The 15,525-nt window shown below is 46.7% G+C and overlaps 3 protein-coding genes across 3 annotated transcripts, besides 1 other annotated feature; 1 reads left to right on the top strand and 2 right to left on the bottom strand.

Annotated features, from left to right (window-relative positions):
• Positions 1 to 88: 88 nt before the first annotated feature.
• CSUI_007255 (uncharacterized protein) lies at positions 89 to 12,979 on the bottom strand (the record flags this gene model as incomplete). The annotated part of the gene is made up of 8 exons (XM_068067403.1): positions 89 to 103; positions 1,885 to 4,375; positions 4,659 to 4,746; positions 5,297 to 5,519; positions 5,842 to 5,919; positions 10,091 to 10,129; positions 10,894 to 11,295; positions 12,971 to 12,979. The coding sequence occupies 8 exons, from the start codon at positions 12,977 to 12,979 to the stop codon at positions 89 to 91; spliced, it is 3,345 nt and encodes a 1,114-aa protein (XP_067920621.1).
• Positions 6,139 to 12,467, top strand: CSUI_007256 (dna-directed rna polymerase ii rpb9). Its single transcript, XM_068067404.1, has 5 exons — positions 6,139 to 6,587; positions 7,448 to 7,591; positions 8,885 to 9,213; positions 9,951 to 10,115; positions 11,089 to 12,467. The coding sequence occupies exons 1-5, from the start codon at positions 6,553 to 6,555 to the stop codon at positions 11,517 to 11,519; spliced, it is 1,104 nt and encodes a 367-aa protein (XP_067920622.1). The 5' UTR covers positions 6,139 to 6,552; the 3' UTR covers positions 11,520 to 12,467.
• Positions 12,980 to 13,902: 923 nt separating the features above from the next.
• Positions 13,903 to 13,953: a sequence feature (Short protein (CSUI_007254, PHJ18917.1) was converted to a misc_feature.).
• A 925-nt stretch (positions 13,954 to 14,878) lies between these two features.
• On the bottom strand, positions 14,879 to 15,517 carry CSUI_007253 (uncharacterized protein). The gene has a single exon (XM_068067402.1). It carries the CDS (start codon positions 15,365 to 15,367, stop codon positions 15,137 to 15,139), a length of 231 nt encoding a protein of 76 aa, XP_067920620.1. The 5' UTR covers positions 15,368 to 15,517; the 3' UTR covers positions 14,879 to 15,136.
• Positions 15,518 to 15,525: the final 8 nt, after the last annotated feature.

The raw sequence follows: 15,525 nt of genomic DNA, 5'->3' as shown, positions 1-15,525 counted from the left end.
AGAGGAGAAGGAGCTGAAGAGAATACATGGAGAACAATACACACCCCCGCAGGCGCATGCTGAGAAACAAGATACTGCCTAGGAAAAGTCAGTCATAGAAAAACTGAGAAAACAAGAAAAAGAAACGAGAAGGAGGCAAAGCAAACTGCACGCTCACACATGCATATGCACATATACGCACACACGCCTATACATGTACATATACATATATGTAGAGATATACATTTGCACTTGAATGTAAACCGCGGAGAAGCAATAGCAGTTGATAGCTCTCTACGATAAAGCAACATTTGGACTAGAGACGAGCAGAAATGTTTTGACCCCGGAATGATAGGGGAACGAGTGGCCGGCCCACACACCCAGGAAGACCACGAAGAAAAAAGGAGCGACATCAAGCAAATCCTGGAAGAAAGATCGGTCGCATCCACCGATTAAAACCGGCTCGTCAAGATGCAGGAGATTCCCTTGATCTCCGCTCGTCCATTCACCTCTACGTCGCTCTTTTTCTTCTTTTCGAATAGTCCAGACGCTTCATTATAACTGAAGAACTTCAGCTATCTCGATCTCACTCAGCACCCCACAAGACAAGCACTCGGGGATAGCTCGTTCACCTGAAGTCTAAGCAGGCTGCGAGACGTAGGGGGAAGGAGCACAGAAGTAGAGACGCCTTAGATTCTCATTGGCCTAGTCTGCGGATGAACCGTGCGGTAATGGACACTAGGAAAGAGAGATCGAGAGCATCGGAACAAATCCCCTACGAAAGCGATCATCAGGTTGTGCTTATCGTTTCTTCGAGGCTCAAACGGAATGGAAGAAGGAGATAAATGGCGTGTGCGCGTGAGCGAGAAGTGGAGACTGATTCACTACCGTTGCAAAAAGATATCCGCATCAACGCCGTTCGATTCGAGAACAACTCCGGCAATAGCAAGCAGCTGTACATACACCCCAGAACACAATGAACTGTAGTGTTCGACGGCTATGAAAGAAGAGCGAAAGGAATTAACTTTCTCTCGCTTCCACTAGATTCCTGTACGGCCGCTACCACACTTGGCGGCAAGAAAGAAATGCCTTCAAAAGCTTCACAACTTCTTTACCCTTTGTAGAGCTCACTGCGTCCATGAAAAGGAGTCACAAACCATTTCTCACTTCTTCATATTGTTTTTCCTGTGTTCTTTGGTCGACAGACTGTCTCTTCCTCCCCTATCTTCTCAGTACAAGAGGGCATTAACCTGTGCCTGCTAACGCACGCTATCTTTATGTGTCTAAAAATTCCCTTTCTCCTTCTGGCGATGTCCCTAGACCGCTTCAATACCCGCCAGACCTCAGGCATGATCTACACAACACCTGCCACACTCTCTAGTACTGGTACTCTGCTGGCAAGAGGCTATACTAACAGGAGGCAATACAGAGAAGACAGGAAAGGGTGCACGCAAGTGTGAGTGAAAACAAAAGCGGGAGAAGCAGAAGAAAAAAGAGATGGAGATGGATTTTCTAAAGCGAACAATTCGCTTCTCTGATCCGCGAGCTTATACGTGGACGGATGTATTTGCACATACATAAAAAGATGAAGATCTCTACCTGCGATATCTATGCTTTTCACAAGAATACGCATATAGCGCTGCTGCTTAGGATAGATGTAGTGCATGCAGGCAGTAGGACAAAAGACTAGGGACACATTCGAACCTACGAACAGGTGTATGTACACTGAAGAATCGCCATACCTCGGTTGTCACCGTGGACACTTCCTAGAGCACACAGACATATGCATGAAATCAATGTATCTGCATATCTTGGTTTTCTTTAGTACAGCGAAGAATTGATACCATTCAGGCTCATCTCATCTGGTGTACATACAGCGTAAGCTCGTCCACTCACGTGACTTACTTTCGGTTTCAAAAGGCTACTCAACCAAACTTCCTTCGCGCCTTCGACTGCCCTCTCCCAGTTTTCCTCCTTCTTCTCGGCCTTCTCACCCCCCTCATCGCTACTCCTCTCTTCGTCTCTCTCGTCTTCTCCTTCTCCTGTGGCTCCGCCTTCTTCCTCTTCTTCATGTCCTCCTATCGGCACTCTACGTGCGGCGCTCCTCTCTGTTTTTCTTCTTGTTCCTGCTGTTGTTGCTCTTCGTCTTCTTCTTCTCCCTCTCTCTAACCCAGCGCCGCTCCTACCACTTGCCGCGTTGCCGTAGAGAATGAAACTCTCAGAAGACAGAAGGCCGAGAAGACTGAAGTCTTGAGAAGGCACTAGACAAAGAAGCTTACGGAGATCCGAGGCTGATAGCAATTGAATGGAACATCGCTCGCTAGTATTCTTCTTCATCTTTTTTTCGCTGCCTTTCTCTCTCACACTTCTATGAGATTTAGCACTAGTTAAGGGGGGGATACCATTTGGATGAGTCTTCTTTGTATTCTTCTTCACTCCCTCTTCATCTTCCTTAGATCTTAGTAACGCCTCTTCTCCAAGAGACGCAGAGACAAGGCTTTTCTTGAAAATCCTTCTCTGAAGAAGCAGCTCTTCATCATCGTCTTGAAGTATACCCGTGCTTTCTTGTGAATCTGAGCTGTCTCGTCTTCTCTTACGAATGAAAAGCAGACAAGCGTCTTCTTCATCTTCTCTTGGACTTCTTCTTCGCCTCCTCTGTCGAAGAAAAGAAGAAATCTCTTCATCTTCCGATGTATCTTGTTCTCTTTCTGAACTCTTCCCTGCTTTCGGGCATGTCTCACTAACGCACTTCTCTTCGTAGCTCGCCCCACATGACGAAGAGGAAGGGATAGACAAGAAGTTTCTTGACCTCCTTCCCTTTCGCAAGGTAGAAGAAAGCAATTCTTCTTCTTCATCTTCTCCGTGCTTTGTGAAACGCCACTCACTCGTACTAGATGAAGACACCTCCTCGTTCTTCTTCCTCTTCTCTTCTTCTTCTTCGTCCCTCTCCAAACCTGCGGAGGCCTCGCTTCTGTTCACCCTGATACAATCCGAGTAGGCGTCTTCATTCCCGTGTTCTTCTCCGCCTTCATCTCCTTTTCTGTCATTCATATGTTTATCAATCACCCCATCTTTGTCTTCTTCTTCTTCTGAAGGATGCCTTCGGAAACCGTCTGTTCTATCGTCCTCATCTCTCCCTCGTCGCTGAGGTGTATCTGCCTGTAAACCTTCAGCTTTTTCTTCCTGGGATCTTCTTCTCATCTTTATACCACTACCGTACACTTCGTTAAGAGGCCGATCTTCCATTTCTGCTTCACGATGGTTTTTTTCGTCCTCGATTCTTTCTCGATGACCATCCCATGAGTCTTCTTCTTCTTCTCTCCCTGCCCTTCGAAGTCTCTTCTTTTTCTTCCTTCTTCTCCTCTTGCTAAGCAGTTCGTCTTCTTCGCTGTTTTCTTCTTCGACCATCACTTCGGTTCCTTGTTCTCTTCTCTTTGACCTGAAGCGAGACGGCCTTATCAACTTTTCTTCATCCTCTTCATCTAGAATATTATTCTCCCTTTCTCGTTCTTCTCGCGTGCCAAAAGAGAAACGAGAGACACACGGCGAGGAAGAAGAAGAAGAATCAAAGAGATCTGCTGCGGGCTTTTGGCGCCTTTTCACCCACATTCCTTGACCTACTTCTATCCATTCTTCTTCATCTCTTTCTTTCCTCTCGCCTTCCTTATCTCGAGTGTCTCCTTCTTCGCCTTCTTCGTTTTTCTCCACAAGTCTATCCTTTGAACTGCCAGGTCTCACACCCCGCCTTTCTCTTTCATACGCTTCTTCTCTCTCCTCTCCTGCGCTTGTCATTCTCTTCATCTCTTCGGGGGGGTTCTTCTCCTTCTTCTTCTTGGTGCCCCTTAAGTTCGACCTGTACATACTACGGAGTTCAACCGATCGGCGGACCCGAAGACCTCCTGCTACTTCGAGCATAACCTCAATCATTCCTTCTTCATCACATGCGTCCCTTAGAATCTCCTCTAAGCGACGTTCCTCCTCTTCTTCTCCTTCTCTTTCTTGCCTTTCTTCTTGTTCTCCCTCTCTGTGCTCTGCACGTGACAGCTGTGAAATCAGTTGGTCTTCCTCATCCTCCTTTCCATCAATCGTTTCTTCCTCTTCTTCTCCTTGTTCGTTTTCTTTATCCTCCTCATATTCTTCTTCGTCATGGAATAGACTGTGGCCCTTCTCTTCTTCCTTTTCTTTCTCTCTTCCTCTCCTCTGTTCTCTTCTCTTCTTATCTTCATCATCTGGTTCTTCTCCATTGCTTTCAGCGTTCAAAGCTACACCTTCCCCCGACGTGGGCTCTCTGCTTCTCATCACATCCACCCCTTTCTCCTCTGTCATGCCCTTCATTTCATTCTCTTCTTCTCCTCTTTCAACAGAACGGAAATCTTCTTCATTTCCTTTAGGCGATCTGCGGTGTGGACAGATAACTTTGAAAAATTGTCTTCTTCTCTCCTCTCTCTAACCTTCGACGTAGAGCCCGGTTCTTCTTCTTCTTATTCCCCTCCTTCCTTTTCTTCTACTTGCTGTGTATGGCCCTTCACGGTCTCTTTCCCTTCACCCTCTATATCCCTTGCTTCAACACTTTCTCCTTCTTCTTTCTCCAATCTTCTCTCTCTCTTCTTTTCAATTCCTGTCTCCACTCTCACTCTCGCCTTGACTCCTCCCCGTCTCTTTCTCCTCCTCATACCTACGCCTTGTTCTTCGTCATCCCTCTCTTGTTCTCTAAGATGACTCCCGAAGAAAAAAAAGGCAGTTCTTTCTCAGTCTTCCCGCCTCTTCCTATATGAAGAAATGAAAAGAGTAAACAAGGTTACGAAAATGCAATGGGCGTCTTCTCCTCTTGGTGTATTCTCCACGTATCGTGACTTCAGAACCCTCTCTCCTTTTTTTCTTCTCTTCTCTTATCTCATAGCATCTTATCGAGCTTTCTCGAGCAGTACTGCGGCGGAGACCCTCTCATCTCTTCCTTTCCTTAGAGTACCCGTGTTTCACAACGATCAACATTTGGTCTGGAAAAGAACGGCAGAAAACCGGCAACACACAGAAGACTCCTTCCCCCGACTCACCACATATAAGCCGGTCACAGCTGGACATAGATCTGTTGGAGAGGAACACACATCCAGACGAAGAATAGAAGAAGAAGAAAACGGGGAGAAAGCGACGAAGAGGCTACCGAACGAATCCCCTCTTGCGGTCACGATTCTAACACGGAAGTGAAGCAGAGTCTCTCGCCTTGTCTACTGAGAAACTTCAGCAGAAAGATGAACATGTCTCGACTGATTTCTCCGGGGTATTGCGCAACTCTCACGAAAACTACAGTCTTTCTCACCATCGATACGTTTCATTTTCTGCTTCTTTGTCTCTTTCTTCATTCTCTTGCTCGCTATTCTCTTTACAAGGAAAAAGAAGTCCGATATAAGACAAAGACAGATGTTGTGCTCGCTCTCTCCTCTCCGTGAATGTTCGGTCAGGGAGAGATACCTCAAGACGAAGATACACAAGAAGCAGAGGGAAGAACAGGAAGAAAGCAATACCAGCGGCCTTCTGGAATCCTGGGGAGACAGAGAAGAAGAAAAAAAAGGCGAAGGAGAAAAGAAGGAAATAGAAGAAGGAGGCCAATGAAAAAAGAGAGCGAAGTGGGAAAACAACAAAGCAGCCAAACGAGACGAGACAGAAATCTCAACAGCTAGCTTTTGAGGAGACAATCGACAAGGCAAGAAGAGAGACTAGCAAGACAAGCGAGACACTCGTCGTAAGAAAGGAACGGAGAGCAAGGTAAACAGTAGGGTTCACTGAAGAAGTCACAGCCTTTCTATCTTTTGAGCGAGGAGGACTCGACCACCTGGATCGGATCGCTGAATCGCATTCATCTACCTGAAAACGAGAAGGAGAGATGCCAAGTCTCCATACGATCCCGCAATTTCCTCTTTCAGCTGAAGCCGGTTCGATAAGCTACGAAATGGAGAAAGAAGAAGCAGATGAGAAAGGGCGAAAAAAGTCGATGTTGTTTCCGTCCTAGACGTTCAGAACACACCGGGAAGAACTGAGTTTACTGCATGCACATCGAAGAAAAGAAAAGCTCCTGTGACTTTCCGCATGCCTTCCCCGTGAATAATGAAAAACGAGTAAAGTACCGATGTTCCGAGGCTTTCTCTTGTGTGATGAGGCCTTGTCTGTTTACCCTTCTCTTTGAGGTGTATGTACACCTGAGGCGTCGTTCCTCTTCTTCCTTCCCGCGTCCTTCCAACGCCTTCAACGATGCTTTTGTGTCCTCCTCCGCGGCCGTCGTCAGTCTTCTCTCCGTTGACGCTTTCCTCTCATACTAGGCTACCGCAGAAGTCTTTCTTTCTCTCTTCCCGTCTTCCTTCTTTTGCACAGGGAGGCCTTTCTTCCCGTTCTCTCCCAGTATGAACAGGACTATCTTCACCCGTAGTAAAAGTCGCCAAGTTCGCGGCCAAATATCTCGTTCGTGTTTCAGATTTTATCATCTGTTGTTCCAATCGCCTTCGCCAGATCGTATTCCTTTGACCGTCATCTTCTCTTCAACCTCTTCTTTCCTTTCTCTCTTCTTTCTTGGCCGTCAAAATGAGTAATACTACGACGACTTTCTGTCCCGAATGGTAAGAGGGGGGATGTCTTTTGTCTCGAAATACTTTTGCTTCTTCTTCCTGGGATAAGGGGACTACAGCCCCCCCCCTTGGTCTGTTTATTTGAAGGGCCTGCAGCATCACCCATGTGCGTACACGTAAGGAATTGACATGTCTCTCTAGGAGGGATGTTCTCTCCAACTCAGACGGCTGGTAAATCCCGAGTGTCAAGACGTCTCCTGAAGAACGGGCTGACGAGGTCCACTTTTGTCGCGGCGTAACTCCTTTTTCTCTCAAGATCGACTACAGACTCATACCTCTATAGCTACATAGATACATGCGCAGCTAGTTCGTATGTGCTGTTTTTCTTCGCTGGAGCGTAGAGACACCGGAAAGATTTGTCCGTAACGGAGAGGTCTGTAGGGAGAGAGGAGATGAGCAGGGGATGATGAGCGGGAATGGTGTAAAGTGATCATTCTTTTCTCTTTCTCATCTCGGTTGGCGTCGGTTTTCCTCCTTCGAAAGAAATGAAGATACAACATACCTGTACTAGATATCCGTGCTCACTCGTATACGCGATCTCTCTCTCTTTATAGAGATATATGCATGTATCTCTCCATATACGTAGTCTGTGTTGGCGTAATAACGATTTGTACGATGCACGTGAAGGAGGTCTATCGCAGAGGTGAGTTTTACGTCTGTCCCTCTACTATCTTCCGGGCGTACCATCCTGCGTGTACATGCATTCAGACATACATACATACCTACATACATACATGTAGATAGACGCTCGACAGGTGGATACATAAAAAACACGTGTAGGAATGATTTCTATGGAGAGAGATGAGGTGTATCGTCATGATGTGCCGCGTGTGTTGGTGGGGTGCCTGTAGTAATAACCTGCTGTATCCTAAGGAGGACAGGGCGAAGAGACAGCTGATGTTCTTATGTAGACAATGCGACTACATTAGATATGCAAAGAAAGATGACCCGGATGAGAACACAGCCGAAAGAATGGCCTTCAACTTCAAATCCAAGTAGGTCTCATCATCTTGCAACTCTTTGCCATAGGGATCAACTTTCTTCTCTCTCTCTGTCTCCCATATAGAGAAGGTCCTCCTTGCATCGATGTATACATACGTGCAGATAGCTAAATCTGTACATTCAGTGTCTGTGTGCGTGTATATGTCTCTATCTATATGTCTACCCGTTGCGGAAGGGAATGAGGCTTCTCTAAACATGTATCCTGCATGTGTATAGATAGAAGAACATGAAGACTTACAATGCATGCCTCTTCATGTCCACCCTCCCTCGAATGTGTATTTGGTATACTTCCCGTGGTACAGCCGAACAGGTGTGTATGCTCGCTGTGCATATACATCACTGTTTCTCAAGTCTAGTATCTGTACTCGAGGGTGCATTTGACTGTAGTTAGTGAGTGGTACATACATACACACACGCGTACCTGTCTGTTTCTCTCCAGCAGCTACTATATATGATGCCGTGTAGACACACCCCCGGAGAGAGACACATGCCTATAAAGTAGACTCTGTCAGTGCAGGCGGACAGGGTGCTTTGTCGACTACGTGTATATAGAGATACACAAATATAGATACATAGATAGGTATAGTGATATATGCTCCAATACAAATGCAAGTAGGTGAATATCTGTATGAAGGCAGAAGGAGGTTATGGACGTGTGTTTTCGCTTCATCGGGATGTGCTTTGACCATGGCTTCATAGAGATCATGTGGATTGTGATGTGGTTTTTCTTTCTATCTTTCTTTCTTTCTACCTGAGTGTCTATATATCTCTTGATCTAGCTCTCCTTTATCTCACGCCTAGACGAAGTTGCTTTCTCATGTTTCCTTCTCTCTCACCCCCGCCGCGAGACCTCTTCGAGCCAATCATGTCGATTGTTCTTAGCTCTTCGGCATACACATTGGATACGACCAGCTCTATAAGGCTCTCCTCACTCTATTCCATACACACCACACACGTCAAATGCTCTCTCCAGACAACACTAGATAGAGAGAAGAGTCACAGCCCTTTCTTTCAAAGGGCCAAGAAGAAGACTCTCTTGGGTCTTCTCCTTCAGTCTTGCCTTTGTTTGATCTCCTCATCTCTTCTTTTTTCTCCCCCTTTCTAGTCTTCTCGAAAAGGCATCTCCAAGCTTCATTTCAGCAGACCAGTCGTCTCTTTCTCTCGTGTATCATCTCCTTCGCCGTTTTCCTTCTTTCTTACTTTCTCTTCTATCAAATCTTTTTTGAAGCCATCTCTTGCTTTCTCTTCTTCTTCTTGTCCTCTGCTCTTCTTTTCTCTCTTTTCAGAGAGGATATTCGTATCTCCATGGATTTAGCGAAAGACCCGACTCTCGGGAGAGTATCGAACTGGCGCTGTCCGAAGTGCGGAGATGATAAAGCTGTCTTTTATCAGTTATCTGAGAGAGTGGCTGAGGCGATGACTCTTGTCTACATCTGTATTACCCCTGGATGTGGTCACTGGGAGATTCAAGCAAGAGATCTTTCAGGTGGCGGGGACGGCGAAGATGACGAAGACGATGAAGATGAAGAAATGAGGAATGAAGGAGCCATGAGATCTGTGGGGTTATCGGCATCTCAAGGAGCAGGAGATATGAAAACAATCAATCCTCTCTTAGGTAAGAAAGATATCTCCTACTGCTAATGTGTTCATATGATAGTGTATCATACATGATAGGCTACGATATCATGTATGGTCTGATGAATGGACGAGGGTGTGCTTTGTTTGTCTCTTAGATATCTTCATGGGGTGTAGAAGAAAGACTTGATAGGAGGTTTCTTTCTTTCATGATAGGAGGTCCTTTCATTCAAGAAATGAAGAGGGCGGCTGAGAGAAGAGGTTTCGATTGTAAAGGATGAGAGATGTACGTACGGTCTTCTCGGAGGGTTCCATATGCACGTATACAGACTTTTCTCATGGGACAGTTGTGGAGGTTATTGGTGAGTTATGGAGAGAGAGAGGTGTATTCTTCCGTGTATATGGAAATACATCATTTCTTGAGCTACCTTATAGTGCGGCTGAATAACGTGTATATAGGGGTGTAGGTCAGTATGTAGGGAAGTGTGCGATATATGACAAGGTGTATGTATGAAGAAGTACGAGATAAGTGATTCTATAACTTCTTAAGAAGAAGGAAACAGGATCTAAGATGCATACTTGACGTTGTGGGAGTCGATGAAGAGGCTACTAATCTTCAGGTCATCTTCAAGAGGGAGGGCCACAGAAGAATGCCTTTCGATTCTCGTCTTTGAGCCCTCGTGCTCATGTAAGATCATTCTCTGATGTATTGTCTTCTTCTTTTCTTTCTTTCTATCTTTCTTTCTGATCTCTTTCTTTCTTTCGTTGGCTCTTAAGTTTCAGGGAAATGTCTTGAGTCGTCTGGGCCACATCGTACTGAGGGGGATCGTCCAGGTGATGCAAGCGGGGGAAGACCTTCAGGTTCTTCTTCTCTTCTTCATGAAGAACCGACAGACACATACCACCTCCATCCTCACCAACATCCGGAGATCAAAAGAGATGGTATGATGAAAGAACTAAAAGGAAAGAAAGAAAAGAAAAGGATTAAGTTGAAAGAAAGAGTGAAGGAAGCAAAAAACTCGTCTTCCTTGCTAGGTGTTCGAAACAGCATCTTGAAGAGACAGCTTCTCTCTTATAGTTTCCATATTATATGTGATGTGTGATATACACATACATAGATGTATATATCTGTGTATATGCGTATATGTATATGTATGTTGTGTACATAGAGAGCGATTCTTTCATTGTTGTGGCTTGTGTCTTCGGCTGTGTACTCATGTTTCTTTCCTATAGTCGGTGGAGGTGCCGTTGAAAGAATCCTCAGAATAGAATAATAGAAGAAGACGGAGAGCTGGCTGATATGGTCATACGTTTCTATTTTTGATCTTTATTTCTACATCTCTAGATATCTTCAAGTATACGCTCACACCGGTTGTGTATCCTATAGACGCATGCATGCAGGTGTAAGCATATACATGGTGTTTGGAGAGAGACAATGTGAGTCCCTCCCGGCTTGACATCTTTGGAGATGTTTCGATATTCATTCTGTTCTTTTCTATGGATATGGGGAAAAACTGATGGATGTCGAGAGATCGTGTGAGAGATTAACGACAGAGAGGGAAAAAGATATATGTATGTGTATAACAACTACGAGTAAGCTCCTCTATGTGGATGCATGCATGCCTAGGCATACATCCATCTAATCACACATCTGCGTTTGCTTACGTACATAAGCTCAAAACAGAAGCGTTTTTTGTCTCTCTCGTGTGTCGCTACTTACGTATGCTTCCCTTTGATTCCTTTCAAGTCTCCCTCTTTCACGTCCCTGTCGTCTTTTCATGTCGGTCATAGTTACAAGGAAACTCACACCTTCAACAGTCCCGCTGACACATCTCCGAGAGAAGCAACGACGCCTCTTTCTATATCTTTTCCTTTCTCCTTCCGTTATTTTCGCCTCTTCCTTGTTTTTTTTCAGAGGATGAACTTCTTCTAAGTCAGCAACATCATCGAGCTGCTGTAGGCGATGAAAGTGAGTATCAGACCAGCTCAAGTCTCGTGTATAGTAAAGAAGAAACAGGGATAGGAGGGGAGAACAGTGGTGGAGATGTGAATGTGATTGAAGATGAGGAAGATGATGATGACCTCTTCGGAGAAAGAGGAGGAGGAGAAGAAGAAGAGCTTGCTGTGGGGAGAAGTCATGAAGAAGAGGAAGAAATCTTTGCATCGGGGGCAGGACATGAAAGTGAAGAAGAGCCTCATGTTACAGAAGTCTTAGGAGAAGGTTTCGAAGAAGGACACGGTGCCGAAGATGATGAAGCATTCTATAGATCACAACAGCAATATGAAGGAGGAGAAGGAGGCGGAAGGGCAGGAGAACCGCGGGGATCGGATGTATTTAGTTTCTAAAAAGATAGGTCTCTCTCTTCGCATTCCAGGTGATGACCAATCTAATAGGTCTCCGCTATGATATTTATCACGAAGAAGTGGGCATCCAGCGGAGAACCGGCTTCATACTTATCAAGCATCTCTCTATCTTTAATCTATCTACCTATATGTTTATGTCTTAGTTCCATCTGTCTCCCTCGTCTCCTGTCTCACTACATTCCCTGTACGCTTTTTTATCTCTCTAGCCTTTGCGAGAGCGGAGGCCGATCAATCGGAGAGTAGGCTTTCGCGTTACATTTTCTCTCTTCTAAGAGAAAACTGGTTAGAAGGAAAGATCAGTAACTCCTTTCAACAACAACAACAACGGGGTGAGGGGCCGCTTGTTTTTGACAAAGAACAGCTGACCATCTACATCAGGAAAGAAAGAAAAGAAAGAAAGAGATACATGACTCTTCTTGTGTGTTGATTATTGGCAATTGGTTGAGTGTGTCTGTGTGAACTCATTCCTCTTCACTGGTTTTCTGTTCTGCTTTCCGTCTTTTCCAAAAAGAAGAAGAAAGGCAGCCTACGCTCTCTCTCTCTTTCGCCTTTGTCTGCGTCTCTGCCACTGTGTGGGGGGTCTTTTCTTTTCTCCTGTCGCAAGGGGGAGTGAATGCCCCGACAACGTACACTTCACATCTACTTTCCTTCCCGGACTTCACAGAAGAAGAACAGGAAAGGTTTCGACTTTGCCCGAAGAAGTCAATTGCAGAAGCCTAGATGAGCAACTCAATGTATAAGACAGAGATATACATATATTGCGTAGGTGCGTGCGTCATGTACGATGAGGCACACAAGTCTGTTTTACTGGGTAAGACATGGCTCGGTTGCATCCTTAGAGGATTAGCTTTTCTAGTATTGTTGTGGGCACTCTTGTAGCTAGGGATGTGCGTAGGATAGCACTTGTTCGTGAAGGAGACGATGACGAGAAAGACGTGTGGAAGAGATGCACGGATTTTGTGGGTCTGTACGTATGTACTAGAATGTATGTGAGACATTGTAAACGACAAGAGGTCAGTGTGTACGACTACAGAAGAACGGACGCCGGGGAGAGTAGACCAAGATACTCAGGCAGTAGTAAAACATCTTCTGTTTAATTTCTTTTCCTCGTTCCATCTGAATCGCTAGGCACATCTACCGGGCGATCGAACTTCGCTCTAGTTACCTTTTTACGGAAAGTCAATGATGCTGAGGCTTTTAGTGAACCTAGAGACGGTGAAGCCGTTTTCCTTCTTCCAGGTGTACTCGGTCTGTTCTAACAGCAGATGGGTACTTCAAGTTGCACTAAGAAAGGAGGTGAGGCAACTGGTGATTTTCTGTGACTCTGTCCCAAGCAGAGACGGAACGGATGGAGAGTCGAATCCACGAAAGATAAACCCTCTAAACAGGTTGTATGGAGAGCATGTAGAATATGTATGAAAAAAAAAACACACATACCACATTTGTAGGTATACTTAAAAGAGTGAGTGCTTTGCTGGCATGTCTGTGTCATACTTGACGCGCCGTACGCTAAACAGAGAAGCGAGAAGGCTCGATACGCAGTGATTTGGCTGTAACAACTCATCCACTCTGCGCACAACCAAAAAGAACAGGAAATGAAGATTAACGGAAAAACGCAGTATGGGAGTTTCTAAAACAAGATGTCCCAAAGCAAAATAGTTCTCACGGGGTGTTAACCTAAGGTCAGAGAACGCGCCGACGACCAGCCACTTCCCAAGCGTGTAGCAATTCAGGCCACCAGTCCGTGGCGGCGCGCTCAACTCGTCAACCAGTCCAAAAAACGTCTAGAAAAATCTCTGCTGCCTTCCGAGGAGAAGAGACGAAAAAAAAATCTATGCTGTCGACCACTGTCAAGACTCGTCAGGCTTTGTCTTCCGATCTGTTGCCTTCCTGCTGGCGATGATCGAGAAAAACACAGCTCCGATTACTAAAGCTTCAGGATGGAGGTGGAACGGTGTCAAAACCGTTCATCTCCTTGGCGTAGATTAGGTGACCGCAATAGGGAACTCCGTCTTCCTAAGTGGGCGAACCTTTGCAGCATTGAACTCCTTGGAGCGTAATTTGCCCTGGCCTGAACTCGACAAGGTGCCGTGTGTGGCTGTGAGGTTGCCACGAACTGTTTCCACTGTAGGCTCGAGGTCCGAGGACGAGTCTCCCGTGCCGGAGTGTAGGCCGAGCCGGTAGTCCTCCATGGACGCATTAGGTCTCCCCTCAAAGATGGTGTTCCACGATACAATCGGAAGTGGTCCAGAGTCCAGAGGTTTCCGTACTGCGTTTGAGGTTTACTAGACGGAATCTCCCCGTGCCGAGAGTCTCAGCTGTGCGAGGGGAGCCGGTGGGCGATTACATTGAAGAGGAGATTTTTTTCGGAGGCAAGCGGACCTAAGGCGCCGTGATCCGACTTCAAGCTTTGCATTTTTCTTCCGAAACAAAGGGACGGGCGTGCCTGCCGGAACGACCACAGAGAAGAAAGAGGTTTGCTTGGGATAGAGTGGGGGCTGAGCGCATTCTGAAATCAGCCGAAGTGGCAGCAGTGCTCGAAGGGAGCAAGTAACTGAATCAACGATGGCAGGCCATGCAAAGTAGTGAATCATGCGTCCAAAGCAATCGCATGACGGAGAATTCTGTAGTCACGCTCCTGCCCGCCTAGGCTAAAGTGGCATTGCATGCGTCCAGATCGCAGGGTTCCAGCAGCCTTTGAACGACTGACAGCATCCAGCCGCGGTAAGAGCAGCTCGTGTGCAATTCATCGTATCGCACGCACCTTTATCACCGATTCAGGGTCCTGGAACGGTCACTCGAACTCCGGCAGAGACTCTATGGCTCTCCCGCTGGAACGCCGACAAGAAAGACGTCTCGTCTGTCTGGCATGGGAGAAGTTTCGGTGGTGGAAGCTGTCAGATTTTGCCTTGCACTAAACGGCCAGTACAATTTGTGCGACACTCAGCGATTCCAGGCACCGGCGTCTGGTAAAGTGTGACACATCGCCTCGACTTCCTTAGGAGCGAGCAAGCATTCCGGCTGTACAGTAAGTCGTGTACGCATAAGCCTGAAGCGCGCCCTTCCACTCCGGCTGCTGCCCTCAACCCCATCACCCCTGCAGGCGTGAATACCTGGATTTCTCCCGGGATTCAGCCACTGCAGGTCCGGTGACCCTTCTGGAGACCGCGGCCTGTGTGTAATCACGTGGTCGCTGCTACTAGCGCCCCGCCTGCTGCAATGTCGAAAGTACGTGAATCATGCAGCCCGTAGTACCCCAGGGGAGGCGAGGCCTACAAGAGCTCGTCTGCCACTTTGGAAGCAAAGGACGGGTAGCTCTAATGAAACGTGACCAAGGGGAGCTGTTGAGTTAAGGACTTGTCTGGGAAGCGTACTGATTCTCGTGCGGACACTCGAATCCATGGCGGCACCGTTCTGCCATACCAAGCTTGCCACACAGGCAGGACAGTCTAGGGGCAGTCACTACAACGCCTACACTCGCGATTGCTTGGGGGGGAGAAGCCCGGACAAGGACTAACCAAGCGATTTCTGTGGACGTACTCAAGACACTCTGTCTGAGAAACACAGCCGTGTGTGACCAAGTGATAATTGTCGAACGGTCAGTAACAAGAGAAATCTACAAAGTGGCCCTCCAGCGACATATCTGAGTGAAGGTCGTGAGAATGCGTTCGCCGGCTTCTGCGGAATGACCCCACTCGAGTCGGAAACAGGCACGAACCTCGGAAGAACGAAGGTAGCGGGGAAAGTATGGAAGGGGATCGGGAGAAAAAAAAAGACCGACTATCATACACAGTACGGCATATGTCTTTCGCACACAACGCTGGTAGCATCTCAACAAACCCGCACCTGGCTAGATAACGATCACGTGCTGTATGTTTGACTGCGCAAACACGAGGGCAACGACAGCCGCGTGGCCCTCCTGCTTGCCGGATATACTCTGAGTGCGCCGTGGAAAAGCCAACGGGGTGCACCTGAATTCTTCACTATG

The sequence above is a fragment of the Cystoisospora suis genome, assembly GCF_002600585.1.
Source record: "Cystoisospora suis strain Wien I chromosome Unknown contig_3787, whole genome shotgun sequence".
In the NCBI taxonomy this organism is placed as follows: domain Eukaryota; phylum Apicomplexa; class Conoidasida; order Eucoccidiorida; family Sarcocystidae; genus Cystoisospora; species Cystoisospora suis.
The sequence above is the reverse complement of the archived record's forward strand: the minus strand, read 5'-3'. Positions and strand labels throughout refer to the sequence as shown.

Coding starts and splice junctions, on each gene's coding strand:
- CSUI_007256 (XM_068067404.1), top strand. CDS start 6,553: ATGAGTAATACTACGACGACTTTCTGTCCCGAATG. Junction 6,588..7,447: donor ACGACTTTCTGTCCCGAATG/GTAAGAGGGGGG, acceptor GGGTGCCTGTAG/TAATAACCTGCTGTATCCTA. Junction 10,116..11,088: donor TCCGGAGATCAAAAGAGATG/GTATGATGAAAG, acceptor GTTTTTTTTCAG/AGGATGAACTTCTTCTAAGT.
- CSUI_007253 (XM_068067402.1), bottom strand. CDS start 15,367: ATGCTACCAGCGTTGTGTGCGAAAGACATATGCCGTACTGTGTATGAT.